Source organism: Anticarsia gemmatalis, chromosome 25 (assembly GCF_050436995.1).
Source record: "Anticarsia gemmatalis isolate Benzon Research Colony breed Stoneville strain chromosome 25, ilAntGemm2 primary, whole genome shotgun sequence".
NCBI lineage: Eukaryota > Metazoa > Arthropoda > Insecta > Lepidoptera > Erebidae > Anticarsia > Anticarsia gemmatalis.
In genome coordinates, this window is record NC_134769.1 from 7,678,496 (window position 1) to 7,703,785 (window position 25,290).

General features: G+C 35.6%; 1 protein-coding gene across 5 annotated transcripts in view; it reads right to left on the reverse strand.

Annotated features, from left to right (window-relative positions):
* Nucleotides 1-1,871: 1,871 nt before the first annotated feature.
* Mitf (transcription factor Mitf) overlaps nucleotides 1,872-25,290 on the reverse strand; it is a 157,690-nt gene continuing 134,271 nt past the window's right edge. For 4 of the 5 annotated variants that reach the window (XM_076130839.1, XM_076130841.1, XM_076130843.1 and 1 more), the window contains 12 exons: nucleotides 15,274-15,376; nucleotides 13,718-13,825; nucleotides 12,926-13,027; nucleotides 12,398-12,523; nucleotides 10,242-10,413; nucleotides 9,590-9,831; nucleotides 9,047-9,232; nucleotides 8,447-8,561; nucleotides 7,763-7,887; nucleotides 7,238-7,352; nucleotides 6,387-6,512; nucleotides 1,872-5,877 (listed from right to left, as the gene is read on the reverse strand). In XM_076130839.1, the coding sequence (XP_075986954.1) occupies nucleotides 5,726-5,877; nucleotides 6,387-6,512; nucleotides 7,238-7,352; nucleotides 7,763-7,887; nucleotides 8,447-8,561; nucleotides 9,047-9,232; nucleotides 9,590-9,831; nucleotides 10,242-10,413; nucleotides 12,398-12,523; nucleotides 12,926-13,027; nucleotides 13,718-13,825; nucleotides 15,274-15,376 (1,672 nt within the window). In that variant the 3' untranslated portion in view covers nucleotides 1,872-5,725. The remainder of the gene's footprint in view (nucleotides 5,878-6,386; nucleotides 6,513-7,237; nucleotides 7,353-7,762; nucleotides 7,888-8,446; nucleotides 8,562-9,046; nucleotides 9,233-9,589; nucleotides 9,832-10,241; nucleotides 10,414-12,397; nucleotides 12,524-12,925; nucleotides 13,028-13,717; nucleotides 13,826-15,273; nucleotides 15,377-25,290) is intronic. The other variant, XM_076130840.1, reaches the window with a different exon arrangement.

Sequence of the window (25,290 nt, forward strand, 5' to 3'; positions counted from 1 at the left end):
TCCTGTCTGTTGCCGGTCCCACTTTGTATTAAAAGTGAATATTTTACCATATAGGTACAAGGCTCGTTAACTTCGCACAGCTAGATGTTGAGAATATTGCCATAGAAAATAAATAAAACAAATACTGCTGCTTCTAATTTTGATCATAAATAAATTCTATTATATTACTATTTATATTGCCCATATCCCACGTTGAGTAAGGTCAGCACAAAGTTTTCATTCACAAAAATATGTTGTAAAGATTTCAAGATTTGGCAGATGTTATTTACAACCTAACCAGCCTAACGTCAACACTCTTGGGAAAGATTATTTTTATTAAGAAACAAGACAGAATAATGATAACCAATTAGTAGAGAAATCAAGTCTATGATATAAAACTAGAGAAATAAAAATCCTCATTCTTATCTCACATCGTGTGGTCACTACAAATTTTAATGGGTCTCCGCACGCGCCTGCCCGCGCACCATTTTATGCAAAAACGCAAATTTCGTTCGAAATTTGAAACGCTCCATTGTGTTGCCAGCTTGAATGAATAAAAATAATTGTTGCCAACTTCTAGTTTTTGGGGGAAATGCGTTTTGCGCAGGTCCACACTATTGTGTGTGCAGGAGTGTGCCGAATACAATTAACGATAGTTTTTATGCAAGCGACATTTTGAATTAATAAGGATTTTTGCATGGTCAAACTGGTATTGATTATTTTGAGAGTTTGGTAAATACATTCGATGTTTGGTAGCCATTAATGTTTTTTTTACAATGTGATTGAATTGAATATTTCCGCTATAGGTTAGGTGAATAAATATAGATAGGTATCTGGTAAAGGAAAACATTTTACAACTGTTGTATTTTTTTTTCTTTACACAAATCTTGAAGGGATAAAGACTTTCGCACTATAGCAGACCCAAACTATAATTTATTATTCTTATGACACGCGGAACCTTTATAATACCTGTTACCCAAAAAAAACCCTATGTTAATCTAGAATACTTTTCAGATATGTTAGTTTGTTCCGCGCGGGAATCGAACCAAATACTTCCTACGCCATATTTAGATGCTGGATGTTCTCAAAGGTGCAAAAGGTAGGTACTCAAGAACAGATAACATATTGTGTTTATTTTATAAATGTAAATAACACTTGACAATGCATACAAGTAACAATACTTATAGCCTTGAATTCATTTGAATTTAAGTTTGCGGTTAAAATTGTCAAGTTTACTATAATATTGGCGTTACAAGGAAGTGATATAAAATAATATTTGTTTTTGACCACAAGTCTTTTTTCTCGTAGGTAAGTTTAAACTTGAATACTCACTTTTTATAAAGTTGGGTAAACTGGTAAACCGCAGACGTTTTTGACGATTCTATGTTATCGTGAAAAAGTTTTATTGGCGTAGGTACATTAATTATTTAGAGGCGAATCGTTACGTTTCTTCTATTTAAATCAAAGCGTGTCAACGTCAATTAAGTATCCCACATTAAATACATGCCTTTTAATAAATTACTTTTAATATTTCAGTAATTTTAAACAGATCACACAACTGAGTTTGCTTTCTCAATCAGTAATCGAATCTCGTCATCACGGTATGTATACAGTTACAACTTTGAAGCATACCTAAACTCCTTACTAATACACTCGTGTCAAATTTGCAGCACGGATTTAGGAACCTATCTTTTGTTAAGTCAAACTATTTTGATAATAATTTGTTTTTATTCTGAAACAGTGGTCTAAACATGACATTAGTCTATTTATACAGGTCTTCGTAGGTCCCTGAAACGAGAATCCAGGTGCAGTCAGTTGAATTCGTAGGTAAGGTAAAGGTAGGGTAAGGTATCTAAAAGGATTTTGGTATAATCTCAATAAAAGACGAATAATATTCTCGTAAATTCATTGTTATTCACGTTTTGTACTTCAATTTTTTTAATCTCATACAATATTAAATAACATTCATACATTTATTGTTTCTGTTGTTTCGCTCGATACATCCCCTAAAGAGGGGTGGCTAATTTAATTACTGCCCCCATATCTTTGAGACAGGCTTATCAATTAATATAATTGACTTTTTATTGCTTTAACATGTTCCATTTCTTATATTTTCTCAATACATATTTCAAAATTAAAATTGTAACTACGATTCACAAAAAACTAAAGGAAGAAATATATTACTATTATAAATAGTCAGTTTACTAAACTAAAATTTGTCTATTCCGAGCGAAATTACACATGCTCACGATTCATAATAATTATTAACAAAAAATGTAATAACACTAACATATGTGAACGATTCACTATTTCTCAACACATTTAGTTACTTTAACTCAAGTTAACTTTTGTTCGTATAACTATAACAATATTACTGTAAAGGGTCACTTAAATTCATCATTTCATTGCTCAAAGCAAAAGAATTCATTTTAAAAAAGTCATAAAAATATTTTTTGGAATCATCTTTTGGTAACCCTTACAGATTTTTATTTGTTTATTTATAGTCGATAACGACTTAGTCTGACTAATCGATAGATGTTATTAGTCGATTAGTCGACTTTTGAAAATATCAATAAAAATAGTGAAATATCGTAACTTCATCATAAAAACTTAACAATACAGTGTGTTCTTAACCAGTGTTAGGTTTCCAACAAATTTATTTACATTATCAATGTTTTTTTATAAAAAAAAATACAAGCTTTTCCTACTAAATTGGCTAAAAAGCAAAGGCACTTCGTGAAATATACCTCTAATTAATAATTATATACAAAAAAAATATAATGTATATCTAAATAAATATCATCTAAAAATATATTTTGTATCACAATGATTTATTCTGTACAAAAATGGTCCATTTTACAGCATCCCAGTGTCTAAAGATATATCAAAAATATAGCACCTCTTGTGAATATTATGATTTATATGATTATCATATATTTATAATACTTATAGGTAGCAAAGGCAACTGTGAAATTTACACAATTATTATTAGAAAAAAATCGAGCCGCAAAGAAAAAAATTATTGAAGTTTTCAAAATGCCTCAGAATTTTAAAGACAAGTTTATTTGCTTGTTAGATACGCAATCTGACACTTATGCGTAAGCTGGGAACATAGATTTTACTTTTGCAATGTTTTGTAGCTATGTACATACTATGTAACATATAAATGTTTGTGAATAAAATACTATATCTGAGACATTTTGAAAATCTGACTGTTTCCTTGCGACTTAACAAGTATTTATTTTATCAAATTTCGTTACATATTTAGCTCAAATTACTCTGAGTGTACAGTTTAATTACTTATACATAAGTATAGTATTAACATTACCTCTAAAATTACAAAATTCTATAACAAACCCTAGTTTTATTTGAAAAGATACACAATTTCGAAAAGGTCACATCTGAATTCTGATCTAATTTAAATAAATATTATTGGACTACTCACAAACGGTCATTTGATTCCAAACTAAGCAGAGCTTGTACTATGGTAACCAAATAACTGATAAACATACTATATACTTCTAAATACATACTTATTGATAAATTAACAACCGGGCTCAGAACAGATACTCGTGCTCATCACACTAATATTTGTCCCGGGTGGGATTAGAACCCACCACACGCGGCGTTATTGCGTCACCACGTTAACCACGTTCACCACGTTAACCACTGCGCTAAACACGCAGTTTATAAAGATACGAGACATACTAAGCCTTTTCGAAATTGAATATTTCATAAAATAAGGTTTATTTTCAATCAATTTTGTAATAAAAAAGCTTTTTTTATAAATATCAGCTGCTACTTAAGACTTTTATGTTTTCAACACTCACAACAGCGATTCTCAATTTTGTTTTAAAGTGTAAACCTTTCTAAAATATGGCCGTTTTTAAAATTGTTATTATTATATACAAATTAATAATATGTTGGTAACTAATACATCACATGCGCTCTATTATATATTTATTAGTTATATTGTATTTTTATATACAAGTTATAAACGGCTGGACTTATGTATCAAGCAATATTATAAAAGTGTCATTCGTACTTTTTTCACGTCAAAACAGCGGATCTGATTTAGACAAAATTTGGCTGAATGATAGATTATATATCAAAGACAGAGGCTTATATATTTCCACTTAAGTGATACAACGGCCACAAACGAGCTGGTAATTTAAAAAAAAAATATCTGCAAATCTGAACTATAAAACAATATGCTTTGCTTTGCTATAATTGACAAATATTTTGAAAAATAAGTAGATATTTAATTGTATAATGGTTTGTCATAAACGATATAGTTCCCTGTAAACTATTTAAAGAACTCTCAAGTATGCAAGGTTTCATGACGATGTTTTTCTTCATGTATATATTTTTAAGTTGTGTTGGTACATATTAAGTCCAGCAATTAATATGACCGACAATGATTTTCTTAGTAGCTGATGTATATGAACTCTTTGGCGTCTCAACTGGGATTCGATTTTGTCACAATTTGTGTTAAAATTATATATTTTGTGATTGTACATAGTTTTTTATATTGAAATTGTTTGTAATTTATATTGAAATAAGTATAATCGATCATAAAAGTAAGAAAAGCTTTTGCTTCAATTTAAATAATTAAAATTGCAATAATAAATTTTATGTAATTACTTACGCAAAATATCCATTTTTCATACATTTGCAATAATATCAATTTTTTTTTAATACTCATTTTTTTTAATCACAAGTTGGTAAAAGATTATACTTATTTAAATCAAATTGGGTTGATTAAAAACTTTGACAATCACAAACTTTTTGACATAATTTTCTAGTAACATTATGACGTCATTTTGACATGTCAAATACTTTATATTAATTTCATTCTTTTAATTATAATTACCATTGCTTTTTAATTAGTGCGCGTGATTCCAAACACTTAGTCCTGTATTGAACACATCATAACTAGAAAATACATAGTTTTGGGGTTCCGCACCGAATTACAAAACGCTGTCTTAATTCTAAATGGATATGCGAATAGGAACAAAATGTCGAAAGGTGCGGAACACTAACATTATGATAACACTTCGCACTTGGCCGGTAATGAGAATCATATTCATATAGTCACTCATACAACGTCTTTTTCATACAAACTTGTGTAAGAGATCTCTAATATTTGTGTTATTGATGTTATAAAAAGCTACCAATACTCTTAGCCAGGAAAATCTACAGTTTTTGCTTAGTAGTGAAGATTTTTGTGATGTACAACGCCATCTAGCGGTGAATGTTGCAAGTTGTCTTTTCAAGACGATAGTTATTTTTAAGTTTTGCCATCTTATTTGTATAGAAAATTTATTTATTTTGTACTACTATCTAGTAAAATAGTTGTTTTAATCGTTTTGTGCAACCAGATTCTGTAACGACCATTTCAATGAGGAATTCGGTTGCCATTTTTAATATGTTTTGAATGAAGAGTACTCATATCTTTAAAACAGATATTGAATTAGATATCACTAAAATTGTTAAAATTTTATTTACATTATTGCAACAAAAATGCTTATTTTAAATCTTTTATTTAGTACTCCTAATTAGCAAACAGATGTCGGTATAAAAAGTTGTCAATAGTAATTCAATAGATGGCGTAGTAAAACTTAAAACATAGCCTAGATACTAGTTCACAACTAGTTTCAACAGATGGCGTTACTAACAGTTAGCAACAACAATCAATAGATGGCGTTGTAACAAATCTCACATACGGCATAGTTTTGAACCATTGCTAGGCTCCCAGGTCCATGTCGAAGCAATGCTGGCGAGGATGTGAGTGTGGGGAGTGCGGCGCGTGGTGGTGAGGCCCTCCGAGCAGGAGGCTCGGCAGACAACTCTCTGTGAGGGAGAGGAGGCCTGTCTCTGACATTAGGGATGATGAACCTGGAAATTAGATACAGATGTCTTTATTTTTGTTTATTGGGTAGTATCGTAATTTAGGAAAAATAATTGCAGACCTACATTTTTTTATTTTACATTAATAACACATATCAATACACTTGGGATTTGTTTATCTTTATCGTATAACAGAACTTTTTTCACTTAGTTATTGTCTCCTAATAAACTATACGTCAAATAAACAAATAAACTGGTGTGAGTTGAACAAAACCTAGCGTCGGAAGTTACACTTAAATTACAAAACTCACACTAATTTGTCTTTTACAGTACCTTTACTAGAATTTAGACAACTTGTAATCTATACCAATATTAAAAAGCTGAAGAATTTGCTTGTTTGTTTGTTTGAACGCGCTAATCTCAAGAACTACTGGTCCGATTTCAATTGTTTTTTAATGTTAGATATCCCATTTATTGAGGGAGGTTATAGGCTATTTATCATCACGCTACGACCATAGAATGCGCGTGGTAGTACAAAATGTTTGAAGATGTCCTACCTGTGGCATGCGTGAAGGAGGCGGAGTCATCGTGCAGCATGGCGGAGATGTTCCGCTCGGCCGCCTCCGCCACCACGTTACTGAGGCACAGCTGAGACGTCGGCGACGAACATAGCATCGGATCGCCTACAAATTAAATAAAGTGTTAATGTACATCTATAGATAGTGCTACGATTGTCTTGACCAGACCTATAGGCATATATGAGACTAGCAAAAACGAAGCGACCTATTGGGGCGAACCTAAAATAAAAATATAAGCTAAAATGAAAATATAATCGAGTACGGCGATCGGTTTTATTCAAATTAGCTTATCGAACACAGCATGTTTACAGTGACCAAATACCCGTGAATGGGACAGTCTTCAACCCGATGTGCTCTATAAAACAGGGATACCTCTATGACCTATCTATGACCTTAACTCTCACACAACCTGGTAAGAAAACTGAGGAACGTAGGAAGGCATACACAACCGAAAGGGGGGCGACTATTTAGATTGCAAAGAGACAGTATTAAGACTTTGGGTAATATTAGGTCGGGGAAAAAGTCTTTTCGCATTATAGTATGTACGAACTTGTAATAAAATCTCTTTGGCTTTAATAATCACAAATGAGTACACGGTACATTATGTTTCTTTCAGTGAGCTCGTGAGGTACCCAAATATCGAGCTTTTTTGTGTAGAGAAAAGATTTTATAATCAGAGAAAAGATCATACAAACTATAATGCGAAAAGACTTTTTCCCCGACCTAATCTACAAGGGGGTCAAAGAGGCCTATAGCCCCCTGTACCCTTATACTTCTTTTACTAGTAGACCCCACTAGTATAAGAATAAATAAGTGGTTGTAGTAATGACCTTGTGTGACAGGGTTATGTGAGTCGTCATCCATGAGGTCCTCGATCTGCGCCAGGTTGAGCACCGCGTCACTGTCCTCGTTGCCCAGCAGACCGGGCGTCGGAGATAAACGCATCTATAACACATTACATAATTATTATTTAATTTAAAGTATTACATTGTTTTTGGAGCGAAACGCTTGACACTTTTTCACTTTCGTACGTATTCGTATACGTACACGCACGAAAATTCAAGATCTGAGTTTTTTTTCATTCGATATTTATTTAATATCTATCGTTCCACACGTGACAATATATTTCCTTTATTGTCAGATATGGCAAATAGTAAGTTAAGATTTAAGAAAGTCATATGATATATTATAGTTTTACAGGCTTATGTTCAGTTGTATGACTCGGAGAAAAATATATCATCCTGCTTAAAAATACTCCTTATGGGATGACGTATTAATCACGACGCGGAAAGCCGCACGGGTCTGCTATTGCTCTATAAAAGCGGAATATAATAATAAAATGTATATAAGCTCACCTTAATATCTTTATGGTTGAAGAGATGGTCGGTGACGGGCTCGAGGCACAGGTCGGGCTCGAGGCAGCCCAGCGACAAGCCCTCGTCTCGCGACAGCGGGGAACACGAACCTAGTTTTAGACCGTCTGGAAATTATGGTCCGTAGTAAGATATGTAGCCAGTGGTGGCTTCATGTATGTATAAGGCGTTCAGGATAAATTCGAAGTTAGTTAGAATACTAGTCAACTTTCGCATTGTGAAATTTAGTCAAATAAGTACATTTTTAATCACGTTTTTCGTAATTATAGTTACAAAAGAATCGATGTCGATATTTTTTGTTTGAAAGTAGCTTAATATAGCCTCCGCTAGTTTGCATTGGGCCTTAAAATGACAATATTACAAGAAATACGAAATGACTAGTATTTTAACTAAGAATTTATTCCAAACGCCTTAATTCTCGACTTTTATTTTGTCTTGCAGTGTATTGACTGGAATTGCTACAATTCAGTATCCCTAGCCCGACTAGGAATTGAACCTCGGGTAAACATTTACACGGCCAAACCCCATTATCAAAGATGGGTTTTCAAATACACTTAATTCAATGCAAAGTTCTCAGCTAGCGGCCAGGGTAGCCTCCCTTATTTTGGGACGAGACCCGTGCCCAGTAGATGGACAGTCATGTGTTTTAATGTGTTGTATTCGTACCAAGCGCGTCGAGGGCATCGAGGCAGTCGGCGGAGGGCATATCCCGCAGCAGGTCGGGAGGGGGCGAGCTGAACTCCATCAGGGAGTCCGGCTCTGTCTTCGGTAGCACCAGCTCCTGTTCACAAATATTATAGGATTAGTAAAAACAGTAAGTAAGGTGTATTATAAAAATGGGATGGGAAGGATAACCAAACCCCCTACCTTCATGCAGACGGGTTGCGGTGTAATAACTACTAGGTCTTACGTCAGATATCATCGTATCGATATAAAAAAGCGAATTGTTTTATGTGACATGACGCACGTGTTCGTGTATATTGCGTATACGTACGTGTACGAAAGTATTTAGTGTACAGCTGAGTACGATTATATTACTCGAGGCGTTTACCTAGAGTGTCATAAAAACGCTAAAGTTTTAGGAGACAACTAATGCCTGCCGACGACATAGAAGAATTGCAAGTGCAAGACGCATACATAAGCACAATAAAGTTTACTATTTGTTTATGGGATGATAAACAACATCGAAGTAGGTGGCTAGAAACGAACAATAAACCTGTCGAGAGGATTTCAGACTATATATTGTTAACGATATTAGTGACTGACCGGTGCAGGATTGCTGGGAGCAGCGGGCGGTGGAGCAGGCGCGGGGGCGGGCGCGGGCGCGGGCGGCGCGGGCTCGTGCGGCGCCTCGGCGCACTCCACGCCCGAGTCGTCCGTGTGCGGCGACGCCCAGCCGCTGTCGCCCCCGGACACCGGCAGCCCGTGCACGCGGGCCAGCCGCTCTAACTCCTGGGGGGAAAATAGACACAAATGTTAGACTATACTATAGTTTCCAAAAAAAGAGTGTTTGAAGATAATTGGTCTTTTCCTTGAAGAGGCGAAAAGAAAGAAAAAACTGTTTACAGAAATACAAAACCAAACAAAAACATCGGAAGATGAATCAATAGTATCTGGAGGCATTTCATACCCATTAGTTTGGTCCGCGGGCCAAATTATTAGAAAAATGTCCTATACTTCTTATTTTAAAGCCTGATAGACTGACAGGTCTTTACCTATTAGGTAAGATTCCCATTTTATAAAACCATTCAAGAAAATATGCATATGGCAAACTTCTAACTTATTAAGCATAAATACGGTAGACCATACCTGTATCCTCAACATAAGCTTCCTATTATGCAGCTCAATCTGTTTTCGTCTCTGTTCACTCTGTTTAAGCCTGTTCACCTCATCTCTAAGGCACTTGATATAGTCCACACTGCTCTTGAGAATAGTCCCCTTGTTAGGTCGAACATCTCTGATGACTTCGTAGAACGGGTCGTTGGTTTTAGGCAGTAATGTGCCTAGCTCTTTGATGCGGTCGTTTATGTTGAAGCGGCGGCGTCTTTCGACTGGAAGAGATTTTGAATAAGGGTCAAGTTATGTAGACTTTGGGACTAGTAACTCGTGCAGTTTGAAAGACTGAGGATAATAATGATTAGGCAGTAACAGTTTTAATTTAGGGCACAGTAAAGTCACTTTTTATGTCAAAAATATGGAAGTGCCTCCATCAATAATCTAACGAAATCAAAGTTGAATGAAATTGTGAAACATGTTAAGATAAATCCTGGTTTTAAAATTAGCCATGTTTTCATTTAACTCTTGAATAGAACATCACGAATACTCTAACACTTCTTCAATCTACCCAAATTATTCTTAAATTGCAAGGGAAAGATATTTATTTTTTTTACTTCTTAAATCATTCAATACTCTAAGCTAGAATATATCTAAGCTATAATATAATAGATTGTATAATACTCACTCATATTATGATTATCTTTCTTCTGCCTGTCTTTGGCGAGCGCGTGCATGTCCGCGTCGGACAGTAGGGCGCAGTCGCCGGCGACGGAGCTGGCGGCCGAGGGCGGGCCCGACGACGACAGCGGACCCGCCCCGCTGTCCAGCGATAGAATGTCTTCTAGGAACTCGTCAGCCTGGGGAAATAAATATTTGTTATTAGCCGGGTCCCAACTGGGATTGCCAGATGGCCGGAATTTTCGGCATTGTCCCAGAATTTTGCGTGTTGTCTCGTGTCTAGTCATTTTACTTTGCTGCCTGTCCCGAAATTAAAAAATATTCAAATCTCTTACCCCAAAAATTTTAATAAGTATTATAGATAGATTTTTTTAAAACTCATCGCTGTCCTACTATTGGGGCATGCAAAGTCTCCAAACCACACTTGCTGGGAGCCAGGCCAGCGTGGTGAACTTAAGGCCTAATCCCTTTCTTGTTTGGGAGGAGCAAACAAGAAAGGGGTTAGGCTTTGAGTTTAACACGCTAGCCAAGTGCAGGTTCGGGACTTTGCATAAATGTTTTAATAAATTTTAGGCATCCAAGGCCTGATCACGATGTTTTCCTTCGCCGTTAGAGCAAGTGATAATTATTTCTAATAAACAGGAATAGACTATGACGACGCATTTTAAAAACATGCATTAACAATCGAACACAAATATAATCAAAACATATCATTATCTTAAGTATATCTAAAACGTGAGATAATTTATATCTAGATTTTATATTTCGGTGTGGCGCGATATTACGATAAGGTGGTCAGGTGTACTTGTAGAAATTGTAATCACGAAACGGAAATTGCAATTATCATTGACTAATTTGCTGCGTAGGTACAGCACAGTGATAAAATCTAAAATCTTGCAGTAACTACGTCTAGCTAGACCCTTAACTCGCATCGCGTCACTTGCGAAAATGATTCATCTATACTATCTATAGGTACTAATGTTATAAAGCTGAAGAGTTTGTTTGTTTGTTTGAACGCGCTAATCTCAGGAACTACCAGTCCGATTTGAAAAATTCAGTATTAGATAGTCCATTTATCGAGGAAGGCTAAAGGCTATAATAATATATCATCAAGCTACGACTAATAGGAGCAGAGTACCAGTAAAAAATGTTACAAAAACGGGGAAACTCATGACCCATTGCCTCTTATGTGACGCAAGCAAAGTTGCGCGAGTCAGCTAGTGCTTAATATTAATTTCACAAAAGTACTGACAAGGACTCGAAAGCTACTGAGATATCCGTCTGTATCCTTAAATTCTATCAATAAAGAATCTGCTCACATTATTCTACATATAAGTTGAGAACTAATTCTTTCAGGATGAATAACTCCATGCTTTGGGAGTCACATTACAAGTCGTTGCCTATTTTTGTCAATAATAAAGCTGACACACCGCTTTAGCCGAGTTGCCAACATATAGGCAGCTCTGTGTTTTAGAAGAATCACGTTGGCGACTTGTAAGAACAGTTCGGTAACATTAACCCCCGGTTTCTGAGTACATTTAGTGGTAGGTTATCTATTCAATAGCGTCCAATAATCATTTTTTATATGAGTTTAAACGCTATTGAATAGATAAACTACATGTTCCTTCGAAGTTAGTCGATGGGATCGCGAGTTTTGGGTGTGTCTTTAAAGATATCAGCATTAAACCATATCAAAGACCTTCAAGTGACGTAACCATTGTCACCCTGGGTCAGAATCATTCAACAGTCTTCTTCAGATGTTTCTAGAAACCAGTAACCAGTAGTGATATTTAAAAGAATACGTTACGTTTTAAGGTAAAATGCGTGTTCGCGTTAATTCCCGTATTATATTATACACTAGCTGACCCGCGCAACTTCGCTTCCATCACATAAGAGAGAATGGGTCAAATTTTCCCCCGTTTTAGTAACATTTTGTACTGGTACTCTGCTCCTACTGGTCGTAGCGTGATGATATATAGCCTATAACCTTCCTCGATAAATGGGCTATCTAACACTGAAATAATTTTTCAAATCAGACCAGTCGTTTCTGAGATTAGCGCGTTCAAACAAACAAACAAACTCTTCAGCTTTATAATATTAGTATAGATAGATTAATCATGCAACGCGAGAGTTTAAAAGTTATGAACTAGTAGTGATGCTTACCTCTGAGTTATTACTGGCGGAAGGTATGGTGGGTGAGCGCAGACTGGACGACGGTCGTTCTGGAGACGACGCGCGCCGCGAGCTCAGCTCCGGGGCCGATTGCACAGGCGCCCCTCTACCTGACACCTGGGAAATAGAAGAAATTATAGTAAAGACCTGAGTAAAATCGCGGTGAAGTATTGCAAAAGACTTGAGGGCAAAAAAAGCTTGAAATAATAGACCAAACCAGAAGGAACTACAGATGGGTAGTAAACTTGAAGCAATTGAAAACAAACATGCCAAACCAAATCACGGGGAACCTGTATGAGATTGCTGGAAATCGTCTATTCCCTTTTGGCTTTCAAAAGGTTAATCAGTCAGTCTACTGGCTCCAAATGATATTTAACTAAAATACAGCAGATAGGTGTGGTCTATTACATAGTCAAAAGTAGAGGTAAGATATAGAGATGAAATTTGGTAGAAAAAAAGTGGTATACATTTCTTCAGTGAAGGAAATAGTGTGAAATATAATAGTTTTATTTTACTGACCTGTGTTTGTGGTTGAAATGATTCACTAAGGTACTGGCGCACTTGACTTTTCTGTTTCTGTATCACGTGATACCTGGTGGGGTTCTCCAGAACTGTTCGCACCTGAAACACACAAAATCATCGTCAAAACGTATATAAAATCCTTCATTTCTCCATGGGGTACTGGGTCAAATCTCGTACTAGTATTTTTTATTCGATTTAATTTCTTTCCAATTGAGGCGCTCATAGCCAGTTGTGCTCATTGGTCGGTAAACGATCTGTAGGTTAAGCAACCATTGGCGCGGTCATTCCATAGATAGGTGACCGCATAGTGGTATTTGAGCTGGGCACCTCCGTGCTTCGGAGGGCACGTAAAAAGTCGGTCCCGGTTGTTGTCTGCTATGATAACAGTCGTTAAGCCATGTCAAAGGCCTTTCGGGCGGCTTGAACAACTTTGACAATAGGTTGACCACTAACCATACGACAAACAAACAATCATTTCTTTCCAATAATGATAGACAGTTAGGAAGGGCTCCGTGCACGAACCACATATTCATTATGATGTTGTAGTGTCACTTTGAAAGACTGTCAAATTCGTCATCCAATCGTCCATGTGACATGCGTAAAGTCATTAAAATTTACGTGCCTTACGAGCTTAACTTTAAGAATGATTTTCCACTGGACGTTACGTTACATTCATATGAGCAGCATAGTAGATTAGTTGTATGGACTATGGGACAGTATAGGTTAAAAAAAGGGGTTTTCTTAGGCAGCATATTCAAGGATTAGTTGTAGTTATAGTTGTTTGTTTACCTGTAATACTTGTGGCGGTAGTTCGACGTGAGGCGTGATCCGCGGCACCTCCGTCGGAGATGACTTCTTCTTGTCCTCATTGTCTTTGGACTGGCCTGCTTGTTGTGCCTGAAACAAACATATTACTCGTTAACAAAGAACATGCTATAAAAGGGAATATTTTTTATTTATTTATTTAAACTTCATATACAGTAGTGGTACATTGGCCGACTTAATGCATCAAGGCATTCTCTACCAGTCAACCATTGGGTTAAATAAACAAGTTTGTGGTAGGTGTACTAAAAGTATTATTACGTTAGCAATTTATTTTAAGACAACTCCCCCGCACTAAGAATTGCTCTTGTGTCGCGGGGACTTTTACAAACATACAAACAACCGCACAAAGTACAACCAGACTCGAAACAATTATTTGTGGATCGCGTAAATAATTGTTCGGTGTGGGAATCGTAACCACGACCTCTCGACGCAATGGTAGCGGCGTGGCGACCTAAACCACTGCGTCACGGAGTAACTTTATAGGTATAACGTAGAGCGTCCTAGAGGTAGGTGCAGTGAGGATGCAGGTGTGCAAAATGGCAAGTAATTAACAAAAGAGATAGAAATCTTGCATAAATTGAAATTGAAAACAGCCTTAGGAGCGCGTTATTTGTAGTCTTAGTCATAGTTTAAAAGATTTGCACTTCAAAGAGAGATAATAATTTATATTCTTGGTCATAGTTTATTCTATTTGCAACAAAGAGTAACAAGAAGGCAGTTTGGAAACTTAGGAATTTCGGAATTTGTATGGTCACGAAATCGGTCAGTACCTCAGGGACTGTTTAACTTTACAAGTGACAAAATATATAAAAAATCTTTTTATTTTAAAATAGTCTGTGTATTTCTTACATATAAAGCGCCATAAATACCAACGGGTTGGTCTATAACATGTTTGTTAGACCATCAAAACAGCCTGCAACTAACAAAATGCAGTAACTTAATACCTTCCAGAAAAGTACCTGTTCTAATAGTGTCAATTGTGTAGAACAATATGCTTAATCTAATGAATCCGTCATATCCCGTTGTGAGGTAAACAGAGCTTCTATTTAACAAATATGTGGCTGCTAATAAGATTAGATGTTCAGTGACAAACGGACATACGGTACGATGCAATCTGTACTTATTTGTATAGGTATTAATACTGTTTTGTCACGGTTGCAAAGCTTAGCATTTCGGTGATTTAATATTTTAATTCCGACCGATTTGCAGAAAGTCAGCGGCAATTTTTTTGCAGGTCTTAGTTGACAATCACTAAGTGTGTGCACAATTCACAAAAACACTCTGTTCCATTACCATCTTAGCCTGGTGGGTCTGGTAAATCAATATGGCAAGCAAGATGTAAGGCACACATATGATTGAGGTTTCTTGATATTTTCTTGAAAGCATAATAGTCAAGTGTTCTAGGTTTTGGTCCATCAACAGATTCTACTTTACTGCGCTTCAATGGGTTATTTCGATGTTTACCTGCATTTAATAAAGTAGCTATCATAATTCAAATAGAAAAGGTGTTGTTTACTTACTTGTAAAGATTCCCTGCGCAGTTGTTCCTGTGCATGTTCTCTCATCAACTGTTGCTTGAGTTGTGTGCGAGAGGTCGGCGTCAGGGTCTTGAATGTAGGGGGGCTGTAACAATAGAGAAACAATTATTAATACTTGCGAAATATAACATTAATTAACTTACATACATATTTGTTGGAGCTTTGGTATAGAAAAATCTCAAAGACAATAATATAATTATGCGGTCCGGCCGGGAAATAAAAATGTGTTTTGAAGTGGACACCACGCAAAGGTAGCGTATATAAGGTAGCGTATACCACCCTTCAGCTAAATGGTGTAACGATATAGGTACGTACAATGTAGTTGACAGCCGTTCGGATACAAAAACGTGCTAAATAGCATACTATTGTAGAATGCATTAACGGAGTCATTTAAAAGGTAAGCCGACGTATGTAGGTTGATCGAAACGTCAAGAAAAAAACTTAACTTAAACATAATTTACTTAATGTTATCTCCACATATTATTTCTTACGTATAAAATCCACTTTTTAATCATAAAACAATGTCATGACGCAAACAAAACGACGTAAAATCCTTCACTACGAACACAATGAGTAGGCATACTAGACATAGTACTAGTAATGTCACACGGGTGGAGGTGCGCACGAGCATACAGATTGATTAGAGATTAACATTCGCTTTATATTAGACCGTACGACGCCAAGAATATTTATTTATAAGTTATATATAGTATAAAACTTTGTTTTTATTGATAAAATAGAAGCTAACAATCACGAAAACTTCAGTCTTATCTCCAAGTGTACAATGCGAAAAAAAATTTTTTTTTGGATTCAATAAGGAATTTCGGATTACGGCTTTGATATGAATATTTGCAATAAGGCTTGACTCGAGTTGCGAGTAGGTACTAGATAGAAAAAAATATAGTTTTTTCAGTTTCCTGGTACTAAGCATAGCTTTATGACTCCCTAGTTCGTAACTCCTAGCCATCAAAAAAGTAAACAATCCTGTGTCTTTCTTCTACAAGTCAAATAAAATCTAAATAAAAAATAGAAACATAGGGTAATTTATGTTTGTAACGTAGCGATTACTATTTTACTCGTGTCGCCGTCGTGTCGTGCAGTGTCAAAACTTTATAAAGGTCTGAATAAATAAACGAGTGTTAGAAATGTGCTATTCTAGACGGGAACGTTTTTATTTGCATTTAATATGTGGGTGCAGTGCATGTTAATGCTTTCAATGTAAGTGCGATTATGTAAAGAGTTTGTGTAGACAGTTCGGGAGTTTTTGAGTGCTTGCAACTGGCGTGCAAAAGACGTACGTGGAGATCGTAAAAAGTAACGTTCTTTTATATGGTTTCTGTCTATAAGCAAGTTACAAGATTCACTATTTGGCCCTAGGCTGCAGCTTTGCAAGTCAACGATTTTAAGCGACTACCAACATACAAATCCAATCGCGCGACGAATGTCAGGAGACCGCGTCTCGTGTACCTACGAGTCTCAAAGGACTTGTATATAGGTTGGCACTAGTCGCTTGAAGACTGAAATCGTTGTGCGTATATGTGCGAAGAGCCTAAGTGCCGGAGTCTGAATCCTACTAAGTGCAGGCATAGTTTTCTGTTATTTAGAGGTAAAGCGAAAACCTTCTTTAGAAACCACTAAACGTTTTAAAAATCTTTCAACATTATTGCAATATACATTATCCAATTAGCCTAACTCAGACGTAGCTAGGATCTCCAATTGATAAAATAAACTATTAATTACAATAAAAGGGACAGTGTTTGTCAACAAACGTAGGTTTTAATTAGTGTAACATCAAGCTAGTACCCACTGAAGGTTAAACAGAAGATGTCGTGATGTTAAACGATTAACATCATATAGAAGTTCTAGTGCGTGACACAAACCACTATATACACAAGGTGAATTATAAGATTAGTAATTTAGATTTACTATATTGTTAGTACTTAGTTCAAGTTTCATTAGCAGTAGGTATAAAAGCTTACTATACTAATGAAAATCGGAATAATCGCTTGAAAAAAGTGGCTCTTATACAGATATACACTATAACTATAAGAAGGACTTTCGACTGACAGCTGTTTTGCTGTTTTACGATGTCCGTTTTAAGCTCTTTTAGGGAACTTGCATTTGGGTAAATGAAACATTTCGAGCGTTATTCGAAGAATGTGTAGGCAATGCCTATGAGCAAAAAATCATAAAGTGAAAAATAATGATGAAAGTTGAACAATCCAACTATCATAACATAACTGATATATAATTTCGAGGTTTGTTTTGACAATCTCTAAACTATAGGTTCCTTAAGTAGACGATACCGCCCTCTAGTGCGCTGAGTCATTTTATAAGGGGCGGTAGTGAGTCCAAAGATAATAAAATTAGAAAAATAATATACATAAATCTTGATTAAAAGGGGCGCTGAATTTGTTTTTTCTAGAAAAGTTCAAATAGGTTGGGAACCCATGCTCTAAACTAAAACTACTGAACGCCGAACGATCCACGCTCATACACATATTTAAAAAAATAGACTAGCATACACAAATCAATAACATTTGTGATAGGGGTCAAAATTGTCATACATACAGTTGATATTGAGCGAATTAACGGTCAAGGGCGACTCGTTGCTGGCTGTGTATGTGTGTGTGTGTGTGTGTGTCATACGGGCAAATTATGCCAATGTACTTTATATGACCGTGGTTGTTAGCTAGCTGGGAGGTATGGGTTTGTTTGTTTTTGAATTTTAATAACAACAAAGATCAGAAGAATTCAGAAAAAACGATTTACTTCTCAGACCATAGCCAGTTTGGTCCCAAGACAATTATTGTTTTGATTTTAGAAAGAGAGTCGTAGTTGGACAGTTGAAAAGACCGGTGTAAAAAGTATGACAAAATAGAAAAAGGGATTCAATCCATATACCAAAGTTAAATAAATTTTACGAGAGAAAATATAATGACAAGATCTGTAAGTTATTGAAGCAAAGGAAGTTTTTTAAGGATCGTAGCAAGTGGCATTTTGTGGTCTCTACCTATCTTGCTCGTTATTTTTTTGTCATAATATACCCAATAAGAAATTCTACATATCGATTATATATTTATAGTTCACGATATTACAATAATTTGTATATAAATATAGATAAACGATTATATAATACATACTATAAGTTTACAACCAACGCACGTGACAATGTTAAAAGCTTCTCTATAAACAATTTATACGCATGTCCTAGTTTCTAATAATAACTCGATAACAGATAAAGTAATCACTCAACTACCTTGGTGGGACAAGTGAGAATGATGGTGGCTTTGATTCGTTTCCCGGGTCGGACAAAAACTTTCAGGCTGTTATTGAGATTTAAGTAATAAGTATGCAAAGATAACTATAAAGTAGTAATAAATTCATCAAAAGTGTATATTTGAAAGAAATTAGCAATGATTTGAATTGCAATTCTTATAGATTGGATTTTGTTTGTTCACAAAATTTTATTTCGAAGAACGAGAATACGCTGGTGAACTAAGGACGGCAACTTTATGATTGCAAGAAGAATACCCTGATACAAATCTCCACAATTTTTCGCAAATCTTTCGCTTCTTTATACTCAGAAACTCAGCAAACTTTGCCTTTCACAGAAAATGTCGCTATCAAATTCGTTCGTACTTATTTTTAGCTATCTAAAGAGGCCATTAATCAATGTTTTATTTCATTCTTTAATGTAAAAATAGCTTTATTATCCTCAAATATACTGTCGTATTGAATAAGGGTTGTAAATAAAATAACGCGGTAATAATTCTAGTGAATGTTTGGCACTGAACAGGTGTCTCATTCAGATGCCAGAGCATTGTCGCAAGACACGCTATAGTGCCAATATGATAGGTGCACCGATCTTTCATTGTTATCTACCGTAAAATATAAGTGTGAAATATTGAGTTGAAATAATTATCACTTGCTCTAACGGTGAAGAAAAGCATTGTGTTAAAAAAATAATACATTTCTTGAGGGGCATGCAATGTCTCTAACCCATGACTTACTCACTGCTGGGCAAGGGTCTCCTCCCTAACGAGGGTTAGGCCTTGAGTCCACCACGTTGGCCAAGTGCGGGTTAGGGACTATGCATATCTTCAAGAAACGTGTTAAACAGCTTTCAGATTTTTACTATTTCATTCTATTTCAAAGTATTGAAAACTGAATAAACAGAAAAAATACTACACAGAAAAGCTCAGTACGAAATTCTGGCAGCAAATTGCCATCAATTCAGTTGACTATTGTGCACTAAACACACAAATACATTAATTAGTTGGTACAAACGATCCGGTTGACCCCGCACGGCGAACATTTCGACAATTAATAATATATTTAGGACGCGCACAAGTATCGCGAAATTGCGCGCGACCGGCATTCACAATGAGTGTTCGCGAATTATTTTTTCTAACATTGAAGGTTGATATACATTAGAGATTGTTGTAATATTGTACTGCTATACTTATTAGTAGGTAAGTATGTAGTTATATAAATGTCTCAAATTATTTTAGAGTAAAACACAAAAATTCACAATGCCCTTATTCCCTAATCATATAGTTATCTATTGGGAGACTTTAAGTAGCCGCCCAAACTTAAAACTGACGGAACTCGAAGTCTAAAGTTAAACTGATATATAGCTAATTTAACATATTTTAAACACTTAAATTTCACCAAAGAGGAGCTCAAGATACACATAAGGGACTTACAAATCGCAACAAGAAAATCCGTTCACGAAAATTCTACCGAACAACGAGTCGAGCGTTCGTTCAAATGTAACAAAAACTGTGTTCAAGTAAGTATATCTAATGTATATTTACGTAATATTTCGCATAGTGGTGTATTTACATGCATCACAAGGCTACAATGTTTTGGACGCGTGAGTACACATAGGATTTTGTCATCGTAAGTACTTAGGGGGAATTGAGGCTATTTTGATGGGTACATTGAATAATATACAAGTAAATTGCGGTACAGGCGCCATGCTGCTATTTTACTATGACCATTCAGATTAATAGTTCATTGTCAGTGTGGAATTCATAACCTTCATGTTTTTCTCTGTTAAACTCGGGTTCAGAAGAATGTTAATATTATCAGCAAATTTTGGGCATATTTTGTACGAAATCTGTTTCCTGACTTATTAAGTTTTGCAATCTCATCGGCTTCAACATGCTAACCTACAGATAAAGTAGTATACGCTGTCCGCAAGCTTTTGGCATGGTTAAACGACTTTTAACTAAATCGACACCAACCGGGACCGTTTTAATGCGTACCCTCCTACCTAACTCATATATTAAAATCTTCATCTAGAGATTGGAGACCCATGGCAAGCAGTAAGACAGTTATAAGTTAATACATACATACATAAAAATCATGCCTTCTTCCCAAAGGGCGGTACCGCTGAGAGGAGAGCCCGCTACTTTACCAGGGAACGCCACTTATATAAGTAAAATTTACTGTATATAACTAAAATCAAAAGCCTTCAGCATCCGTTAGTGTAACAAACAAGCGACAGAGAGTCGGTGACAATGTTTGTATGTTTGTAATTTTCATAAGCGTGCGTGATGCTCACGTTAACGTCCGAGCAGCAAGGACGCGACGTCACTACTTATTATCTACGGTACCCCACGATATTGTTGCTAACTTGTATTCAGATATACTTGCTAGATTTGTTCTCAGTTAAGATAATATACGAATGCATGTTGAAATAAACTGTATTATTCGAGACAACATTACAAACTTTACTCCTTTTACTTTTATCCGGGTATGTTTTAACGCTACCTCTGTCATTTTGAAATAAAGATCTTCGAGATAAAATTAAACAAATTAATGGAATGTGATAAAGTGAGACCCATTAAAGTACAGTCCTTGTCATACTAGAATTAGTAACGACAATACCTATTTTCAAGAAAATTCCCAACATTCTTTTACAATAAAAATACGGGAAAATGCTGCTTGAAACGTGTCGATTAACACTGTACTGAGTCAATAGCTATCTATATTCTGAGGTAGTTATTTACTATATCTAAATTTTTTTTTAACCCATTTCTGTCCCACTTCTAGGCAGGGGTCTCCTCCCTAACGAGGGGGAGGGGTTAAGCCTTCAGTCCACCACGCTGGCCAAGTACGGGTTGAAATAAACAAAATAATAATATAGGTATAACATCTTCTCTACAATTACTATTGATTGATATTATTCAACACATTAATAAATATAACAGCCAAAGTTAATCTTCAGTCAATGGATCTATTCAAAACTAATCAATCACCCGCATCAATTTGTTTGACAACCGCTACGAATCTTTACTTGGAGTATTAACCTATGCACTTGGTATACTTGATTGTTCAACAATTAAGAACTGTAATAGTAATCCCGAAATAATATAGGGGTAGAATTAGTCTCACAAAGAATCTCGTTTAAAATAAGATTGCCCATTACTGTCCGACCGCTGGGCATGGGTCTCTTCCCAGAATGAGAAAAATCTGGCCCTTAGTTCAACTATGCTGGTAAACTGCGGTATGAGGACGCAGTGTAGAGGTAAACTCGAAACATAATGTCTCAATTCCAGTCCTATTTCGACAGCTAGCTTTAGTAACTGTAGCAGCTAAAAGGTAAAATATTGCTTGCATTCAAAACTCTATTTAACGTTTTAAATTGACCATAAGTATTATAACATCCGAAAACAGTTCTAAATTATTTTCTTCGTATAAACCTACATTACACTACAAACATTTATAATATATGCCCTTGTTTTTAACTCTATTTATTATTCTATACATAGAATTTATTATTTGCATATATGATTTTTTTTCTATTTCTTAAGAAAGCATATAGTTTGCTAACATTCTAATATACAATGACTAAGACCTGTACCTAACTGATTAACAGTAGCTCTTATCACCAAATATATCGCTAATTGATTACGCCGATCAGCATTCAAACCTTATCAATCCACACGCGATAAAGATAACAGTTCGCAAAAGATACGGCGTCCTGATAAGTTTTGGCAATAAAATTGTGATTTTATTCGGTTTTTCCCACGTCGAGATAATTTTTACCATACACTTTCATTTAGGTTTTGTATGCTTTTTTCTTAAGTCTAGACATCTTATCTTGTTAATTGAGAATTATGATGAAGTAGGAATTAAAACTATTTTTAGGAATGAAATGACTAATGCCCTAATTCACCATTTCCATATAAGTATAAGTATTCAATAGCGTTTTTTTATACGAGTTCAAACTCTATTGAATATATAAACTACCGATAAATGTACCTCAGAAACCGGGGGTATAAGTTATGATACCGGCTCTAAGTCTAGTGGGTACCACGGTAGTCAGCATGTATCAATTGTGGATAGAAATCCAAAAACTAACTGACAAAGACGGTGAGAATAACTACTAAAATACTATGTGGTCACCCATCAATAATACGTCTTCGTCAAAGATTGCTTAACTCACCATTCGTTTACACTAAATGCGTAACGAGTTTAACTGATAGTTAAACGCGTAGCACAGTTACCGTGTGCCTCATTAAATCAGTTCGAGTTAATTCCAAGCAACTAACAAGTTAATAAGATTACATTTAATTACATATGTTTTAGTCAAATTACGTAGTTTTATGTCCGTAATGATATATTTAGTTTATATAGACTTTGTCGATTATGTGTTTAATGAAATAAGGTATACTTCTTATCTTTTCGCATAAAAAAATGAGTCAGAAATTTTACGCTACATTTATTGAGACAATAAAATAATGTACAAGGGGTTTTTCAGACGATATAAGAACCTTCCTTGTATAGTTAAACGATTGAAACATCATCAAAGTAAATGTACTGTCCTAATTGCGAGGTACAAGTTTCACTGAATGGGTGATAGTTTAAACTTAAGTTATGGAGAGCTGGTAAAGTGCAGATTAGAGACATGATAAAACTGACTACATAGTTTTTGAAATAAATGTCTTTCTTTACCACTCCGGGGAAAAGAACTAACCTGTTAAGTATAGGCCTCCGCGTCAGAACGCAATTTTTCACAAAACTGCGCTAGTCTCATTATTGCAGACATTTGACGGTTAAAAAAGGTTATATTAGAAAAAATCTAAAAAAAATCAACATATCCTTGAACTACGATCATGAGAAGTTACCGAACATAACTACTAATTATAACAAGTAATTACAAACACTAAAAATAACCAAATCATCTAACATTACGGTAACCGGCGTGTGACGAGTCCGGAGTGACGTACAAAGCTTGACGTGGACATTATAGTGTAATAATGGTGTTCAACGCTGTTCAATGACTGAGAGTCACCGCGGAAACACACGGCTTCCCGTCATTATCATTACTAAGTGATATATGCGTGCGACTCGAAATTGTATGCGATTAATCGTTGCAATGACGATTTGACGGAGGACGGCCCAAAACCAGATGGGAAACTGTAGTGCAGAAAGACACGAGTGAGTGTGAGGTTTCCAAAGACGATGTCGAGGACAGAGCGAAGTGGAGGAGAAAGACCAGGAAGGCTGCCCCCACTACCATATGGGACTCATAGCATGGAAGAAAGAGAGAGAATGACGATTTGACGCAAAGGTCTAAGCGATTGCTGCTATCGTTGGATTAGATGCTGCCACATATTTTTCAGTCTGTAGCGTATCTGCAATCTTTCGGGTGTATCTAGAATTTTTCTTCTGCGTAATGTATAACATAATGGGTTAAAACAGGAACAAGGCTTTGCACCAGAAAATCTTATCAATGTTGTCAAATTTGCCAGTGAAGCCTGAAAGTTTTTCAGCTTCAGTCACAGACAAATGCAGTTAGGCATATATTGACTGAATAAAAAGGCCTACATAGCAATCTAGTTATTTTCTGTCTTTTGATGCTATTACTCTTACGTTTTTATTAGCACTAGGTTCACATATAAGTAAAGAATGGGTGGCAATTTCACAATCATGATTCCAGTAGGTTCAAAAGTACATAACAGCTTTACATAGTAATGACAGGCTGGAAGTCATCACTCACCTTTACAAACATAGTGAACAGAAACGACCGAATGAATGAACGAACAGTATCGTTTGGTCGTTCCCACAGTGGATGATGACAATTAATTCATAATTGACGTGTGGCCCAAGCGACGGGCGAGCGCTGACTAATCATAAGTAACACGCGATCACGATATTAACACCGGTTAGGGTAGGCAAATGATTTGTTAGCAAACTTTACGCAAATTTTTTGCCACGTTGATAGAGGCCAAATGTTGGTCAATACTACCTTGCAAAAAGACATTAATCTATAATTTGTCATCAAATTCTGAATTTCACGAAGTCTATTAATAATTAAGGTAAGTACAAACTATATTTAACGAAAGAATATTTGTTCCCCGGAGATATGAGTGCATTTTTAGTACCAAAAAGTGTTTTAAAAGGAAGTACAGCTAATTTTTTTTTGTAAACTTGGCACGTTAGTCTGTAGCATAGAATAAGAGCTGCAAACAATCAGCAACAATTAATCTGCTCAGTGTGAGCACAAGTTTTCAACGACATTGCGGTTTCGACACAGCTCATTAAGGCGGTTGATTTTTAATTGATCGGAGTAATGTTCCTCGCGATGATGTAAGGTTATGAACACGCTATAATCATTGTTGACTTTGAACCGTTTGATTCTTGCTCGTATTTAGGTTGATTATGTTTTTAATAAGTATTATTTTTTATAATGCATTCTATTATTTGAGAGGCACATGACAACAGAAAACATAATAAGGAAGGAGACAGGCTAGTTTTATGAATAAACTATCCATATGATTCCGAAAATGAAGTCACAAGGAGGATAGAATTTTCGGAAGGGGAAACAATAGTTTTACAAATAAAAACTATCCATAAAATTTAGAAAATGAGAGACGTAGTTTACAGTCGTCACAATAAAATGCAACACAAAATTTACCAGTTTCATCACCTACAGATAAGCTATCCAACAGATAACGTAACCGCAATTCTATGAAAAATCAC